General features: G+C 37.9%; 1 protein-coding gene across 1 annotated transcript in view; it reads left to right on the top strand.

Annotated features, from left to right (window-relative positions):
- The window catches only part of nbas (NBAS subunit of NRZ tethering complex), an 84,929-nt gene that overhangs the window by 53,295 nt on the left and 15,552 nt on the right, over positions 1–16,082 (top strand). Inside the window, exons 24-32 of the mRNA XM_015017804.1 lie at positions 1,444–1,629; positions 3,284–3,457; positions 3,703–3,836; positions 6,482–6,544; positions 8,595–8,717; positions 8,807–8,909; positions 9,069–9,146; positions 9,271–9,425; positions 12,893–13,005. Coding sequence (XP_014873290.1) covers positions 1,444–1,629; positions 3,284–3,457; positions 3,703–3,836; positions 6,482–6,544; positions 8,595–8,717; positions 8,807–8,909; positions 9,069–9,146; positions 9,271–9,425; positions 12,893–13,005 — 1,129 coding nt within the window. The remainder of the gene's footprint in view (positions 1–1,443; positions 1,630–3,283; positions 3,458–3,702; positions 3,837–6,481; positions 6,545–8,594; positions 8,718–8,806; positions 8,910–9,068; positions 9,147–9,270; positions 9,426–12,892; positions 13,006–16,082) is intronic.

Here is a 16,082-nt window from a genome sequence, read left to right as displayed (position 1 = left end):
ACTATATATGTAGTATAGGCGGCTACAGAGTATCTTGGTTTACATTTTTGGTTGGTGGTGTGCCGCGTGATTTTTTCAATTAAAAAAGTGTACCTTGGCTCAAAAGAGGTTGAAAAACACTGCTCTAGATTCACTATAGTCAGTGTCCAATTGTGACCGACATTGTGCAGACACACAAAACTGCATATGAAAATGCATTGTCATACAGCGACTGCACTAATGAATGAATTCCAAAGTTCCATCCAGCATTCATCACATTTGACAAAAAGTACTCTGATATACAGTGCCAAGAAATGCAGCACAGCAAATCTCACAGCTTTGTCTTTTTTTGCTGGAACATTGAATATTTTGTATATAATAAAACAAGTTTTATTTTCAGGTAAAGATAACTCGAGTAAATCAAAAATGCAATATACAAAAACACTGTCCTAACCAATTTGTCTCTATGGAAAATAGGCGATTTCCCCTTAGTACAGATTGTGCCATAACTGGTTTGTGTTTTTTTATCAGCAAGGGTATTGGTTTTGTTGGTACATTAACATTTACTATAAATGAAAAGAGTGAGCCCTGCAGTGCTTTAGATGTTGGTTCTTTTTTGTTGTTTGTAGTTCTGTTTATGGTTCTTCCTTATTCTAGAGGTCTGGAAATGATCAGGCCTGGGGGTGATGAGAGAAATTTCACTAGAAACGGGGTTAATCACAGCTCATTTACACTTTGTGCATGTCTCCATTTGTATTCCTTCTCCCGCAAATTATTACCTTGTCAAAGACACAATCTGCTGCATTTATCTGCAAGTACTTGGGAGCATGTTAGTCATGTCTGGATATCTAGAGAATATTTTTTTTTTGCCTGTTCTTATTTGCAAAATAGCTCAGGTTCTGCTAGAATGGAGATTAGTTTTTCCTCCACATTTCATGATTTGGATGGAGACTTTCTTTCAGCAGTTGTTTCAGTTTCTTTTTTGACACTGTGTTGAACAGTTCTCTTTAAAATCTTCTAAGCTTTATATCCTAACTTTATTTTAAACGTCTTTACAACTTCATCCCTAATCTGTCTACTGTGTTGCCATTTCTTTATGATGCTGTTTGTGCGCCAACATTCTCAGAGGCCTTCACAGAGCAGCTGGAACATTACAGAGATTAAGTTATTCACAAGTGCACTGTATTTACTAATGAGGAAACTTCTGAAAGGAATTGCTTGCTCTGGATGTTATTGAAGGGTATCAGAATGACGAATACATATTAATATTACACTTTCTGCTATGCCTTTGAGCAGACAGTTTTGACTCTAATCCTAAAAAATAATTTTGGAGGACTGTTTTATTTGTATACTAATTCCTAATCTACAAATAAATTAAAATGTTTAATTTCATGCTTTTCTCACCATGTAAATTCATTTTACTTTTGCTCTTTCCTCTCCATTTTCATTTCTTGTCCCTGTCAGGTGGACTGCTCCTTGTCACTGGTACGCCTGGGGAAGGAGCGGGAGATCCCGGGGCTGGAGCTCCTGGCTGATGACTTGGTCACCATGGAAACGCTGGTGTATGAGGCGTCATGTGAACTCAGCCTGACACTTAAAGATTTGCAGCAGCTCAGCGACATTGACAAACTGCGCCTGCTTATGAAAAACGTGAGTGACATTTTTTCATAGTGGGGGCTCTTTTTTTTATATAATATACTTTAATGTGAAAAGTAGGACTGAATTTATCTTTTTCTTGCGATGAGCCTTGATTCAAAACGGGTACTCTCGTTTTGGTTGCGCTAAATCATCCTAGGAGATGATTTGGCGCGTGTTCTTATAGCTGACATGAAAGCGTAATATATTATGCAGTTCAAAATGAGAACAAAAACCTATTCGATGTTAATGAACTTCTAAAATCATCTAAATTAGACTTCATTGTTCACAATGGAAAAAGGAAAAAGTTTCTGACTTTGAAAATATATTTAATGACGGCCACAAATTCCTGAAATCCCTGGCATTTAACGATGCAAACTTGCTTTCCAACCGCAGCAAGAGAGCTATGAAAGCTATTCTATTGCAAGTACTACAGTTACAAGTCCCCTTGGAGTACATGATATGAGCTGTCCTGTAAATTGTAGCTAATAACTGCCAGCTTTAGCCTGTAAGGACCATTGGCAATGGGATCTGCCACACAGGCAGGCAGCCAGCAAATGTTGTTGACTGCACTAATACATGCTGTTTGACTGGAACTCCCTTTGGGCTCTCATCGGATATACGAGTGTGTGTGTGTTTGTAACTGTTTACCAAACTGGCTAGATTACATCTCCCTCTCTGCTGGTGTCTGATGTCTTTCTTTTCAGAGACGCATCACAGCGAAGCAAAACGTGCGTGGGTGTGTTAGCTTGCGATTGTGATCTAATTTTGTTTTGAATCTCATTTTTTTTCTGCGAATACGTTCTCATCGGTACATTGGGAGTCAGGGTTGTCGCAAGGTGAGGGCAAGGCTCTCTGAAGAGCTTAGCATCTACGTTTGCACACCACTGCAGTACCCACATGCTGCAGCAATTACAGTTTAAGTTCAGGTTTAATTGCACGCCTATGTTTTATGTAAATGCTCTTTGAAGTGCTCCACTATGTCCAGAAAAGTAAACTACGGAAATCATGAAATAGATACATGCAAACCAGTGTACATTCTTTTCCATCACACAATCTTAAACATCTTATTTGTTGTAAATATTTATCCGACATGAAAAGGATCAGAGACATCCAACTGATGTCTCAGTTGGACATCAGTTGGGTTGCTACACAGAAGGGGAAAAATATGGGACTTGATCAAAGCTTATTTTTAGGTTTCATTATTTTATAAAGTTTGAAAAAACATCTGTCCATCCATCTATCAGTTTGTCTGTCTTCCAACTATCCGACCATCAATTAATCTGTCAAGTCATCAGTTTGTCCGTTTGACCATATATTCATCTGTATGTCCATCCTTTTATCTATCCATCCATGCATTCAACCTTCAGTCTATCTGTCCATGCATCCAATCATCCATTCATAAAGCCGTCTCTTTGTCCCTCTATCTCTCTGTCTGTCACATTTGTTCATGCAGCATTGTGTAATATTGGACCCTGATCATAAAGTAACATCATCGATGACTGACGATATATATATATAAAAAAAAAAAAATGAGACAAGTTGTGCATTGATTTGCATCAGCAAATCTTACTTTTTTATGTTTAACTTATGTATATTTTTGTCCCATTATAATATTAAGGAAAACCAATGAATACAATCTTTTTCTTCTGTTTCTTTTCGTTTACAGTCGAATCCTGAGCGCTACGCGAAAGATGCCTTCCAGTGGATGGTGCCATTCTTGCACCGCTGTGAGGGACACTGCGAAGGCGCTGCCAAGTCTCTGCTTGCAAACTACCTGGTCAGCCTGGGCCAGCAAGACCTCACTCTGCCTCTCATCATTTTCCAGCACTCTAAGCCTGTCGTAAGTATCCCAAAACTCACACACATGCTGCGCTTGGTTTATGCCAGGGACAATGTTTTTGGTCGCGTTATAAATGATAAACCATAAGCCACTGGCATGGGCAGGCTTCTTGTGTTTCATAGAAGGTACAAATCATGCACATATATGCTATAAAGAAAGACGATGGGTAGACTGTCGCTTTAGCTTTAAGGTAAATTAATTATGGATGCACGTCGACATGCAGACTCCTTTGTCATCTTCTTCAGTGCCATCAGAAGATTGTTGGAGACCCAGACCAGCTGATGGAGGTAGCCCTGGAGTGCATCTACAGCTGCGAGAGAGACGACCAGCTCAGCCTCTGTTACGACATTCTGGAGTGTCTTCCCCAAAGGGGCTATGGGTCAGACATACACGCATCACCATACACCGATACTCAAAGTCAGCTGGTCAGATATTTACTGCTCTGAAAATGACAGCATCGATCTTCTTCTTGATTTTGTTAGCCGTGGTTTCAGGATGCTAAAGAAGTTGATCACTGCCTTGTCCACGAAAATACAATAATCCCAATTCCCACATCATCTCTCCTTTCATTCCAACCTCCCAGCTCTCCTTGGACCTATAAATAAACCCAAGTACCCCCTCTCTGTTTCTGTTTCTCCTCCCTTTGAGCCTATATTTTCCTCCTCCTTCCCGCTTACAGGTCCAACTTGCACTCCAAAGAGCCATCAGTCAACCCTGCTACAGTTCGAATATTATTTCCTACCCTTTCCCATTGCTCAGTCTTTTTCTCTGTACGCCTCTTCAGTTGCGCATTTTATTGCATATGACACGAGGGCCGGCCTGGCGAGTTTCCCATGAGACTGTGTGGGTTTGCAGCACATTTAAAAGTGACTGAGTGGTCTTAAGAGAGAAAATCATTGATAAAGTGGACATGTGGACTCCTTGAATAGCTGAAATCAAATGAAATTGTTCAAAAAAATCAGCCTTGATTGTAGAAATAAATTACCATTGTGACAGTACTCAGGCGGCTGCATGACGGGAACCTGAACTTTCAACAGTTGCACATTTTGCTCTTTTCATCTGTCTCACTTTAGCTCCACTGTGGCACTCCATGCTGGGAGTTTATGCTTTTCTATTGCACACTCGCCACAGGGAATAACTGCACTGAAACGAGAGACACTATAATTGGTTTGGAGCAGGGGTCTCTTTTAATCAGTGTTTAATATCGTGATAATCTGACCAAATTTATTGCATTTATTTTTATGAAAAGTGACTGCTTTGGCTAGAGGGTTTGTTTTGGTGTTGTCCGATACATGAGTGTAATATTAGGAGAAATCCTTTGGAGAGTTTTGTCAGATTTGCTACAAATATCCACTTTGACCTGTTGATGAATAACAATTATTTGATATATTGCCTCACAAACTTTAAACTGTCTCACGTTATGATACATTACAGCTATAAACTTTCATGTTTTTTTTTATTTTTTTTTATTAGGTTTTTATTTGATAGTTTTAACTCAGCAGAGCTGAATACAGGTTCTCTGCATTTGTATTCTTTGTTAACCCCTTAAAACAATAATAATTAATCCACTTCTTCATAATTATACACTACCTTGTCTTGGTCTGTCACATAAAATGCCAATAAAATATATTGAAGCGTGAGAAAACATAATAAGCAGTTTAAAAGGAATTAATCATTTTAATAATTTTAACATTGCAAATGTTAAAATTATAGTTTGCTGTCACATCAGTTATTGAGTCTCTTACAGCAGTGATAACTCACATAATAACAATGGTGTTAAAATTTGCATTTTTAAATCAAATCCATCTAGTTAAAATAGAAAACTCGGACCACAAATGGTAAGAATCACCATCAACTCAGACCAAGAGCGCTGGGTGAAATTTTGAAGCTCAAACTTTACCAGGATAAGGTCACATGATCAGTTGTCAGTCTAAATATGATTCACTATGCCAATTTCCTGTATAAACTCCTCCTGAAACACAGATCGTAGCACCATCCTACTGTCATGTTTGTCACCAATCCGCCAAGATGCCTGACTTTGAACCCCACTTGGCACAGTTCAAATTCTTAGCCGTCTATGAAAAAGAAAGCTAAGTGCATTAAAGCCTTCGTCTGCTTTAGTTTTTCCTCTGTTATGTTTAACTATTCAGAAAGATTAGTGGTTAGGTGACAAAAGAAGAAGATGCTGTAAAGCAGAGCAGCTTTTAAGCGTTTACAGCAATTATATTTTGAGACATTAATGTTTTATATTACTTCAGCTATACTGGAATTTGACCAGGTATGGAATAAATATTGAGCAGAAATGTTTTGTTATAGTGTTGCTATACAGTTCTTTTAATTCATTTTATAGTACTTTTATGGTGGAGAAAATGGCTCAGTGATTTATATGCTGTGGCATTTAGATTAGAAGAAATTGTGAGGCCGGCGTGTACGTGCAACAGCCTAAACTTAACTTTTCTCCTGGGAGGGATTTTTCTAACTTATTAAGCTCCCTGCCCTACATAGAATGATGCACCTTTGTGAACCAAGATAGAAACCGTTACTTAGCTGCTCCAGCTCAGGTTTTCTAATCTGTGACTCTGGCTAATTAAGTCTAAATCTTCTAACATAATTTGCCTTTCCTCTTGGCTAGAATAAAACGTAGGAATGAACAAGACATTAGTGAATCAGGGACATAAATTGCAGGAAAAGTAGATGTTGAGGGCTAAAAGTCAGAGCTAAGACGACGAAAGCAGAGAAATGGGTTAAAATTGTCAAGAATTTGTTTGTGATTGGTGGGATAGAAAGGCAAATTTACACATGGTTTATTTTATCATGGCCAGTACTCTGTAGGGGAACCGGCCAACCTGGTCCAGAATGCTTTGCCTCGAGCCAAAGCATCAATGGGGTTGTATTTTTGGTAGGGAATCAATGGAGGTTTACAAACCCAAAGTGTGCATCTTGATTATGCAATCTACTATTTATTTTGTGCTCCGTTTTACTGATTAAAAACTTTTTTTTTTTTTCTGTTTTATTGCTTTACAGACCAGAGACAGAAATCACAGGATCACTCCATGACAAGGTGGACAAACTTGAAAAGCATCTAAGGTATTTTTGCTCTTTATCTAGCACCTCTGTTTTTGTCCACTTTGCAGATGTAGGAATAGATTAGTTTAACAGTATGTATCCACAGGCTCTAAAAGTTATATATCATAATTTGTGCAGCCTTTTCCTTTCCAGAAATATGTAATTATGCAGTAGTGCTAAGGCAATTTCTAATCTATGCAAATTACAATTCCAATTTTCATTTCTTTTTACATTAATTTTTTTTTTTGTATGTATTTGGGATTTTTAAGTGAATAAAACAGGATTGTCTGTCGTTCTTTATCCTAATCTCTTCCACAGCTGCTATTTAAAATTCCCTCAACAACTTGTAAGGTGTTTCTGTTCTATCATTAGTGATCTATTACTTGGGAAACTATCGTTGTAGACAAATTGATAAATAATTTAGTGTTCTGACTTCACAGCAACCACCAAAAAAGAGGAGACACAAATGCGCACTCAGCTCACTCACTCTCTCCGTATCAAAGGATCATCGACATTCCCAGTGGGTTAAAAACGCCCCAAGCGTTGGATCTATTGCGTTTTTTTTCTTTTTTTCCTCCCTTTGGCTCTCATGGGTGCACTTGGAAAAACAGTAATGATGAAGGTGAAGATGGGGGATAATGATGAAGCCGGGAAGAGGGCAGTAGCCTGATAGGAATCCCAACAAATAGGGTGATAATAAAGAAGGGAATGAACTAGCTAGCTGTGAGAAAGCTAATGTTGAGGCTAAGTTTTTGTCCTCTACGTAGTTTATATGCAAGAATCAACAACCTCAGGGACACCTCAGGGAGCTTGCTGATTGTGTTTATTGCCGTGCCACGCTGAAGTTATGTGACTCATACCGCAGATGAATCAAGCAGCAAATGCCAAGTGTTTGCCCTCCGAGGACTACCGTAATAAAGGCTGGCTACGGTCGCTGCCACTGCCACTAACTTGCACATTACCCTCACAGAGTTGTAAATTTCAAGCCTTGCTGTTTTTCTTTCACTCACACACATGCGTTACAAGTGCAAGCCCTCACACGTTCGCAGGCACCTGTTTGCTATATTAATGAGCTGCGGTGGAGATCGAACATCTGTAGCAGCACGACCCTGTTGAGACGGGAAGGGGCGCCGCGCTAATCCGTCACCAACACCTAGCCGCTCCCTTGGTCACATAAAACAGCTGTCAGTGTGTGTTGCACACAGACACACACTTAAAAATCAGTGCTGTCTCTGTGACATGCACTTTATCTTGTTGTTCTTCTGACTAGAACTGTGCTTTCTCCATCTGCACTGTGTCTTACAAATGACTCTGTGCTGCCAAAATAACGAACAACTTAGATTCTACCCGTCTTCCTGTGGATTGTGCTGGTTTTTACTTTGTTGTCTTTGTTCTTTATTTAGTTTGGCTTTTCCAACTGTGACTTCTTCTCATCGTTATTGCTGCTTTATTAAATACGCTATAGGAAAATGTTTGTGCGGCTTTGTTCTTTAAGGTATGGTAACTCATCTGAAATCCCTTGATTTATTTTTACTCATTAGACTAAAAATGGCAGATCATGAATACAGAATGCTTCTGACAGAAATGTGGAGAGACTTGATTTAGTAGGATGTTAATTGCAAATATTACAGCTCATTATATCTTAGGTGTAAATAACATCAACATTGCATCAGGGTTTCTACTCAGTGTTAAAGTCTGGGAAAGGATGGACTTTATTGTGTTTTTCAGATGTTTAAAAGTATGAAAAATGGGGAAAAAATTAGTACTTTGGAAAATCGAGCCTCAAAATGTAACTTGATTTAAAATTTGAATTGAAATAAAATATTACAGAAGAGAAAGTAAAGGTTCATTTTATTTATCCATTTTCTTCAGCAGCACTACATTCAAAATTAAAAAAGTAGCACAAATTGACTGGGTCTGGAATTCAAAGAGTAAGACGTGGTCTTTGGTGCCTTCCTACAATGTTGTCTTTAGAAGGAAGTGATGAGTGACTTTATCTTAAAAAAGTCACTCGTCTCCAAGTTTTTGAATGTATGATTTTCTTGTAAACCTGATACTGTTTGCTCGGCAGTGTGGTGGAAGTTTTGGAGAAGCATGGCCTCCAGAAGCCCATCTCCTACGTGAAGAACAGCCAGAACAGTAAGGAGGAGGCCCACCAACTAATGGTCAAGCTGTGCCGTCACACCGGCCGCAAGTATGAGCTCAGAATGAAATGTCTTCATGAATGTGAAACTGACACAACAAACGTCTGAGTATGTTGAATATTTTGTGTGTTGCATTCAGGAACCCTCCAGTCAGTGCGTCGGTGTGGAAAGCTCTCCTGAAGGACCTGCTTGATATGCAGCAGAACGTTTACACTTGCCTAGAATCAGAGACGTGCCATCAGGTATCAACAAGCAGCAAATTCGCAAAAGAATACCCCGTTTAAGTTCTTGTGCGAAATCGTGCAGTTCAATACCCTAAACACTGACATTTACAGTTCTCGTTCAACAAAGACAGATATAATTTCCGCATCACTTCTCCTTATATTTTCTGACTCTGGCAGATTTTTGTCGAGTCCCTGCTGTGCTCAAGCCGTGTGGAGAACGTACGCCTGGCAGGGCAGCTTATGCATTGCTCCGCGGTATGTTGACTAAAACCTTCCTTGACACGGTGCTGCTACCCCTACTGGGTTCTCCAATCATTAAGCCGCTTATAATAAATTTCCATTCTCATTGATCTTTCTGCACTTTTATTCATGTTTCCAGGTGAATCAGGATGTTCCCGTTAGCTTGTCTTTCCGGGGAAAGGGTCACACTCTGAAGGTGGCCTACAACAGCAGCGTGGAGTTGGTTTTGGCTGCTGCCAGGGAGTACTTCAACTCCTCCACAGCACTAACAGATCCCTGCATGGGGCTGGCCAGGTAAGGAAGACTAGGAGTAGCTGTATTTCCATACAAAATGACCACTTGAACAATAACTCTTTTGCCAATTCTTACTTGGCATGAATTAGACATAATTCAAGTGAAACAATTCAAATTTTGAAGTATGAGCCTGTTTTTCATACCATCTATTGTGTTGTCATAGAGATTCAGAGATGGCAAAAAAAAAAAAAATTAAATTAATCAAATCTCTATAATGTTACCTAAATGTGTCATTAATTATATTAAATGTAGATAAATAGAAATACTTATTATATAAGATATTTAGTGGTTGCATGGTGCAATACATAAATTTATTTGCTCTATTAGACACACCGTGTCATTCCCTTTGGGCAGGGCTAATACTGCTTTAATCAAAAATAATTGTCCTGAAATTGACTTGCTATGAGGTTAACCAATCAGGTGTTGGTGACAGTTTAATGGATCAGTTTTCACTATAGAGCTACACCACATTGCAAATGCATATTTTTTTTAGATTATTTAGATATTGGACAAATTGTTGTAGTTACAAAATGTTATTTCCTTTTTTTTATTTGCGATTGACATATTAAAATATATTTTTGTATTTAATGTTTGTTGTGGTATTTTTGGCTTTTGTTGTCCCGTTTGACCTATTTTTTTTTCCTGTTGTATCCCCTTTTAAAAAATGAAGTTTAAAAAAAACAGTCACTGTTGGTGTCTGCTTTCATTTTATCTTCTGTTGTGTGCTACATGAAGATTTTGTATTTGTGTTTCTTGCTGGCTTCAGATCTTAGTGGGGGGCCGCTGGATGTCTAATCTCACCGTCTGTTCCTAGTGGGGAAGTGGGACAGTAATTGGGTCGTCATTCATTTATAGTAACTAATACGGAGGCCCCCCTCCGCACACTTGGACAGCATCATCCATTGTGACACTCCCACCATGTGAGCATGTGCGTCTGTGCATATGTGTGTTTGTTGTTGTGTATGAGTAAAAGGGAGAAGAAGCGTATTAACTGGTGTGTGTTACTAGGGAGATCAATCGCCAGAGTTTCACATGGGACATTTTGGGAGTTTTGAGACTGACGGAAATCTTGTTTATTACAAAATGAACTGCTTCAGTTTTTTAATGGCAGAAATTTCCATGGAGCCGTTATGACGTAGTCTGTTGAAATGCACTTAAATGAAACATTAATGGAAATTTGCAAAAACCCTATTTGCACTGTCAGCAAGCTATAAAGTATGCAAAAAATAAATAAAAATAAGTCCAGATTTAAACTTGTTGGCCTCATGTGCGTATATCAAAATTTGAGTACAGTTTGTACAATTTACTTTCCTGTGTCCTTACAGATAAAGAGCACAGAGCTTCCCCTTTTCAATCTTGAATTAACTGACAAACCTCTAAGACTAGATTTATTTCTGTATCTTGTTTTGTTCTCTTTTATGTTGTTGCTTAATCTTCAGTGTAAAACAGATCTAACAACTTACTGTCTGTTGTGCTTTAGATAAAAGAAAGAGCTGTTAAAATCTACTGCGGGGAAAAAAAAAAGCCAGACACAATTCAGCAACCATTAAGTTGTTGTCAGCAAAGCATCTCTGTTGTGTCTGAGAAAACTCATCTCTGTTTTTGTTAGGAGGGGAAAAAATAAAGAAAACAAACATACAGGGAAAAGAAAAAAAAACAAAAAAACATTTGCTACATTGCCCGTCTTTATTCCATGAAAGGAAATGTCAATATTTTTGCTTCTGTTTCAAAGATAAATTGAACAGAATTGTTAAGTTAAATATTTTATAAATGTTGCACAAAATAATCTGAAAATGATGGTCTAGGTGGAATAAACCACCTAGACTGTTTCCTATTGGCTCCGTCAGTACACACGCTTCCAAATCCTTCACGACCTAAGTACATAATCAACATGTCCTTTTTCAGTTTTTCTTTCACCCATCTGCGGCCCTTTCCTCTGCTTCTATCCTTGCCAGGACAAACCTCTTCTTCCTGGCAGGAACATTTTCATCTTGCTTAAGAGCAGGTGAAGCTGTGTGGAGGGTTTATGCAGTCTACTGAGTACTTATCTGCAGTATTTTTTTTAGGATGTTTTGGTCTCATTATGCTTTATTGGATAAATTACTGCACACGTATACGAAGGGCAAGCCGATCCTCTCCATATACACAGATGTAAGATCTGTACTCTCAGCTTGGGAATGTACGTTAAATTTATCATTTTGCCTTGTTTTTTTTTTTGTTTTGTTTTGTTTTTTTTTTTGTCCCAGACCTTGTTGGTTTATTTATTTTCTAAAGTAAACTTGCATCTTGCTCACTTGCTCATTCAGCACACTGTTTTATATTCTAAGTGCTATGCTGCATAATCCTCTTAAGGATAATGAGTGTGGATTGTATTCCAAGAGAAACTCTGCTGTTGTGGATCCGTCAAATTAGTCTAGACTTTGTAAATAAATCCATTTTAGAAACCTTGTCACATTTCTGTTTGCACTGCTGAACTCTGGAAACTTCAGGCTTAATAGTATTTAGTGCTAACTGGAATAAAGAAAATCCATTTAGTCTCCTTCATTTTAATCTGTTTGTGAGGTTTGAATAAACATAAGTGGGCATAGTCCTCATGTGGCGATAACCTTGAATAAAAATGTTATTGTGTCAGACGGGTTTGAACAGGACATCGACATTTATTTCTTGTGCTTCTGCTGAAGTAATGAGTGATTATTACTATCTTATTAATGTTATCTGTAACATTTGTTTTGTTACCTAGATCTGAAAACAAAACAACTTGGTATAGAATTCCTGATAAGGAAATTCACATAGATTTTAAGGGCTTCTTATGTTGATTTGTGTACCATTTTCTGTTCTGGTCTTTACAAAGTGACATGTGTAATAAGCTGATAATAGCTGGTAAATAATTTGTTCCAGTGGCCACCCAGTAGACAGCTGCTTGAAACCCAGATCTCACCACTTATGCATCCTTTCCCAATATATTGCTTAGTTTTGGCTGTAGTAATAATAATAACAATAACAATAATAATAATAATAATAATAATAATAATAATAAAATATCAGTTAAAAACAACAGAACAAGCAACCATGGACCCAGAAGACCAGAGACGGGAACAGATTGCTCTAAAACGTGCAAACAAACTGGAAAAATGGAAAAAAAAAAAAAAAAGTCTGAAAATTACAAATGTTGGTTTAATTTCTTCAAAAATGTAAAATGTACAAATGACGAGAAGTGTAATATCAGTACGATAAAAAATAGTTTTAGTGTGGTAGGTGTCTCCCTTTTAGTTTTGCTACATTGCCGGGGGGGTTTTTTGCAATTGAAAACATTTCGAAGCAGCTAAATGTCTCGTTTTTTTTTTTCACTTAGCTCACTGCAAGTGCACTGCAACATGTGGAGGAGCAAGAGAAAGCTCAAGTCAATCCAGCGATCTGATTTATTCTAGGTAACGTCTTTTGTATTAATTGACTGTTCTCTTCCTTAGGGCATGTCTCCAACTGATCACCGACTGTCCTCCAGCCATCCAGGAGGAACTGGACCTCATCAGTGCTCTCAGTCAACTGGAGGACTTCAGCGTTCGCATTCTCCCGCTGCAAGGTGGTACACAACGCGCTTTTCCATTAAATATCCTGAGAGGCAAACCTGTCTAAAATGTTACTCTTCACCTCCCTAACACATAAACGATAAAACCTGTCTCCCACCATGCATCACCCTTCCGTATGTTTCTCCTTCTTGTCTCCATAGCTAAATATATGGTTGTTTATGGATCAAGTGTTGAGCAAACATCTGCCCGATGGCCTAATTAGGATCAGAGTTTTATGTCTGTATGTGCATCCTCTCTCATATCGTTTCTGAAATGTCTGCTTCAGGTGTAAACCTGACCGTTCTGTATTCATCTCTGCACTCGGTCTTGTGGGAACAGTTGCTTCCAGGCATTTCCTCCTGTTAAATAAAGCAGATGAGGCAGAATGGCATATTGTCAGGCTTAAAATTCAGCATTCAAGGTTTACAGCTCTGAATTTTTATAAATTTTCTTTACCTGGTTGTTAGTTAAAAACAGGTGAATGAAAACATTGCTCATTGCGCTGGAGGTTTTTACTTCCAGTTTGTGCTATAATTTATGTTCTCTTTGTTTTGCACAACATCTCTTAAGTTCAATGAGGTTCTCATGCACGTCTTATATTCAAGTTTCTCATCACAGCAGGAAATCTAAATCTTAACTGGGTCATTGCATCGCCTTAATTCTTTTCTTTTAGAGACAGTTTGACGAACTTTTATCGCTGCGCACAGGATCACTGTTCTGTTGCATGACCCAGTTCAGCCAATGTTCCCTTACTGGGCTGGTGGCCTCAGGTTTGACTCCAGAGTGCAATACAGAGTTAGTGGATGACTTAATTTCCCCTTTCACACATTTTCATGTTTAAAAAATTGCCCAAATCATCTTTAGTGTGTGATGTAAGAAGGTAAGGAGGTGGAGTGGTGGTGTAAAAGTTTCTAAATTGCTGATATGCTTAAGAGTAAGACAAAAAAGATGGTGTGGATTTGTGAAATAGGATGCAGTGTATCCTATTAACCAGTTGTTAATAGGAGTTACCCAGTTGTTACTCAGCTCATTTTACACCAGCATGTCTTACTTTAATGTTTACCTGAACAAGTTTGGTACTACTTGTATGCATGTGTAGTGAAATAAGTTGCTGTTAGTACTGAGAGACCACATTACTAGCTTTCTGTTGCCAAAAAAAAAAAAAAAAAAAAAATCTGATAATGGTTTGAATTTGAATTGGACTGCAGCAGGAGGGGTTTGCACAACTGTGTGTATATTTATATTTCAAGCTCACAAAATTAGGCTTAGTGATTAGTCGTGATTAATCACAGCGCCAGAGTGTGATTAATCTGATTACTTTTTAATTGATTGACAGGGTTAGGGTGAATATAAATGTACATCACATTTTGATTTTAGATTTTCATTTGAAATTATCTTTGTTTTTCTTCCTTGTTTTGCTGCATCACATCAAATCCTGGAGCTTGTGGTTGTTACATGACTAATTTTTCAAGGGAGGTTGAATAGATTTGCAAGCCACTGCAGATAGTAAAATGACTCATACAGATGAGAAGCAGGATGTGCGTCTGTGGAGCCACTGCTGATGTTTTTTTTTTTTTTCCTTTTCTATTTTTGCAGTCTGTCAACACACAGCTGAATGCTCCAGACCTGTTAACTGACAAAGAGCTCTGCTTTCAGAGAACTGCTCACACTTCTGGACAATTATATAATCAAGAGCAGCAACTGTTCGCTTTTATTGCCAGAGTGATCGTGTTTTTTTTTTTTTTTTGTAAATAGACCAAATTCAAGAGGAAATAGTGGAGGTTATCGTATTTGTTTTACAACCAAATGTTGACTTTTTTATTTTATTTTTTTTACATGCGTAAAACAAATACAGTCATAACACTGAAATGGCATGCACCTGCTTTTTTAGGACTGTAAAACTACTGCTACGGTCACCATCATTTTATTTTCCACATCAACTTAGAGACTGGAAGACGGACAAAACGCCTTAGCACAACAAAATTCTAGCGAAGAGAAAACTCAACTTATTGATTTTATTTGACATTAGTGATCGTCTGAACTACATTTTTACTCCTCAGGGCCAAAGCTGTTTTCCCCACTGTACTCTGGTATCATTTTATTGCACTCTTTCAAGGACACGGTACTTTTTTTTTCCTGCATCTCTCTCACTTCCTCTCTCTATCTCTTTTTTTCTCACACACACACTGAAAGAATAGCACATTATTTTTCTTAAAGTGTACAAGCCGTATCCCTGCTACAATGCTCTGTAGCAGATAAACGCACACAAGTATGAAGCCGAAGCATTTGAACATATGTAATCCATCTCAAGCTTTTTTTTTTTTTTTTCCCTCAGCCTTTCTACAGAGCCTAAGGCAATGCCTCATACAGCCTCTCTCTCCCCAGAATTCCCTCTAGGCCTTGCCCAAAGTGATGCCAACTTTTAAAGATCCTCAGAGGGGAGCAAATAATTCACAGGGCTTTGCTGAGTTTCTAAACTTGACATGTTTCAGTGCAGGGTTGGAGAAATGTGGAAACAGAATTGGGGAATTTGTGCATCGTAAAGTTAGTTTTGTATGGAAAATATTTTCACAAAAAAAAAAAAAAACTGGCAGTTTAGGTAGTGAAATCACTGTTGATCTACAGTAAAGTTTAAATAACGTTTTCTCTTTTGTATTATTAATTACTTTAGAACCCTTAACATTATGCGTCTCAACAGTGTTTACTTGTAAAAACAAAAGTTGCAAGATAGATGAGGATTACCTTGCAATTCTTTCATTTTGTGTAGAATACAGAACTACAGGTCTTTAAACTAACTGAGCTTTTTTGTTTATCCTTAGACTTAAAACGTCTGACTCTGCAGGTCAGACTTCAGAAGTTGCAGATATTGGTCAGGAAAAGCCTGATCAGCGCATCTCTTGTTTATGTATGTTTTTGTTTTACTATTAGCTTAAACTTATTTTAATTTGATCTCTCCTTATTCTAAAGCGACTATGCAGAAAACAGTTAATGCTATTACTGATGACTTAAAATACATTCTCTATAGTTTTTTTTTTTTTTGCATTTATTATGTTCGACTTTATTTTCCTGACATGTTCATAGCAGCTTCATC

Source organism: Poecilia latipinna, unplaced genomic scaffold (assembly GCF_001443285.1).
Source record: "Poecilia latipinna isolate Pla-1442-1.1 unplaced genomic scaffold, P_latipinna-1.0 Scaffold2192, whole genome shotgun sequence".
Classification (NCBI taxonomy): domain Eukaryota; kingdom Metazoa; phylum Chordata; class Actinopteri; order Cyprinodontiformes; family Poeciliidae; genus Poecilia; species Poecilia latipinna.
This window is presented reverse-complemented; position numbering and strand designations above follow the sequence as displayed.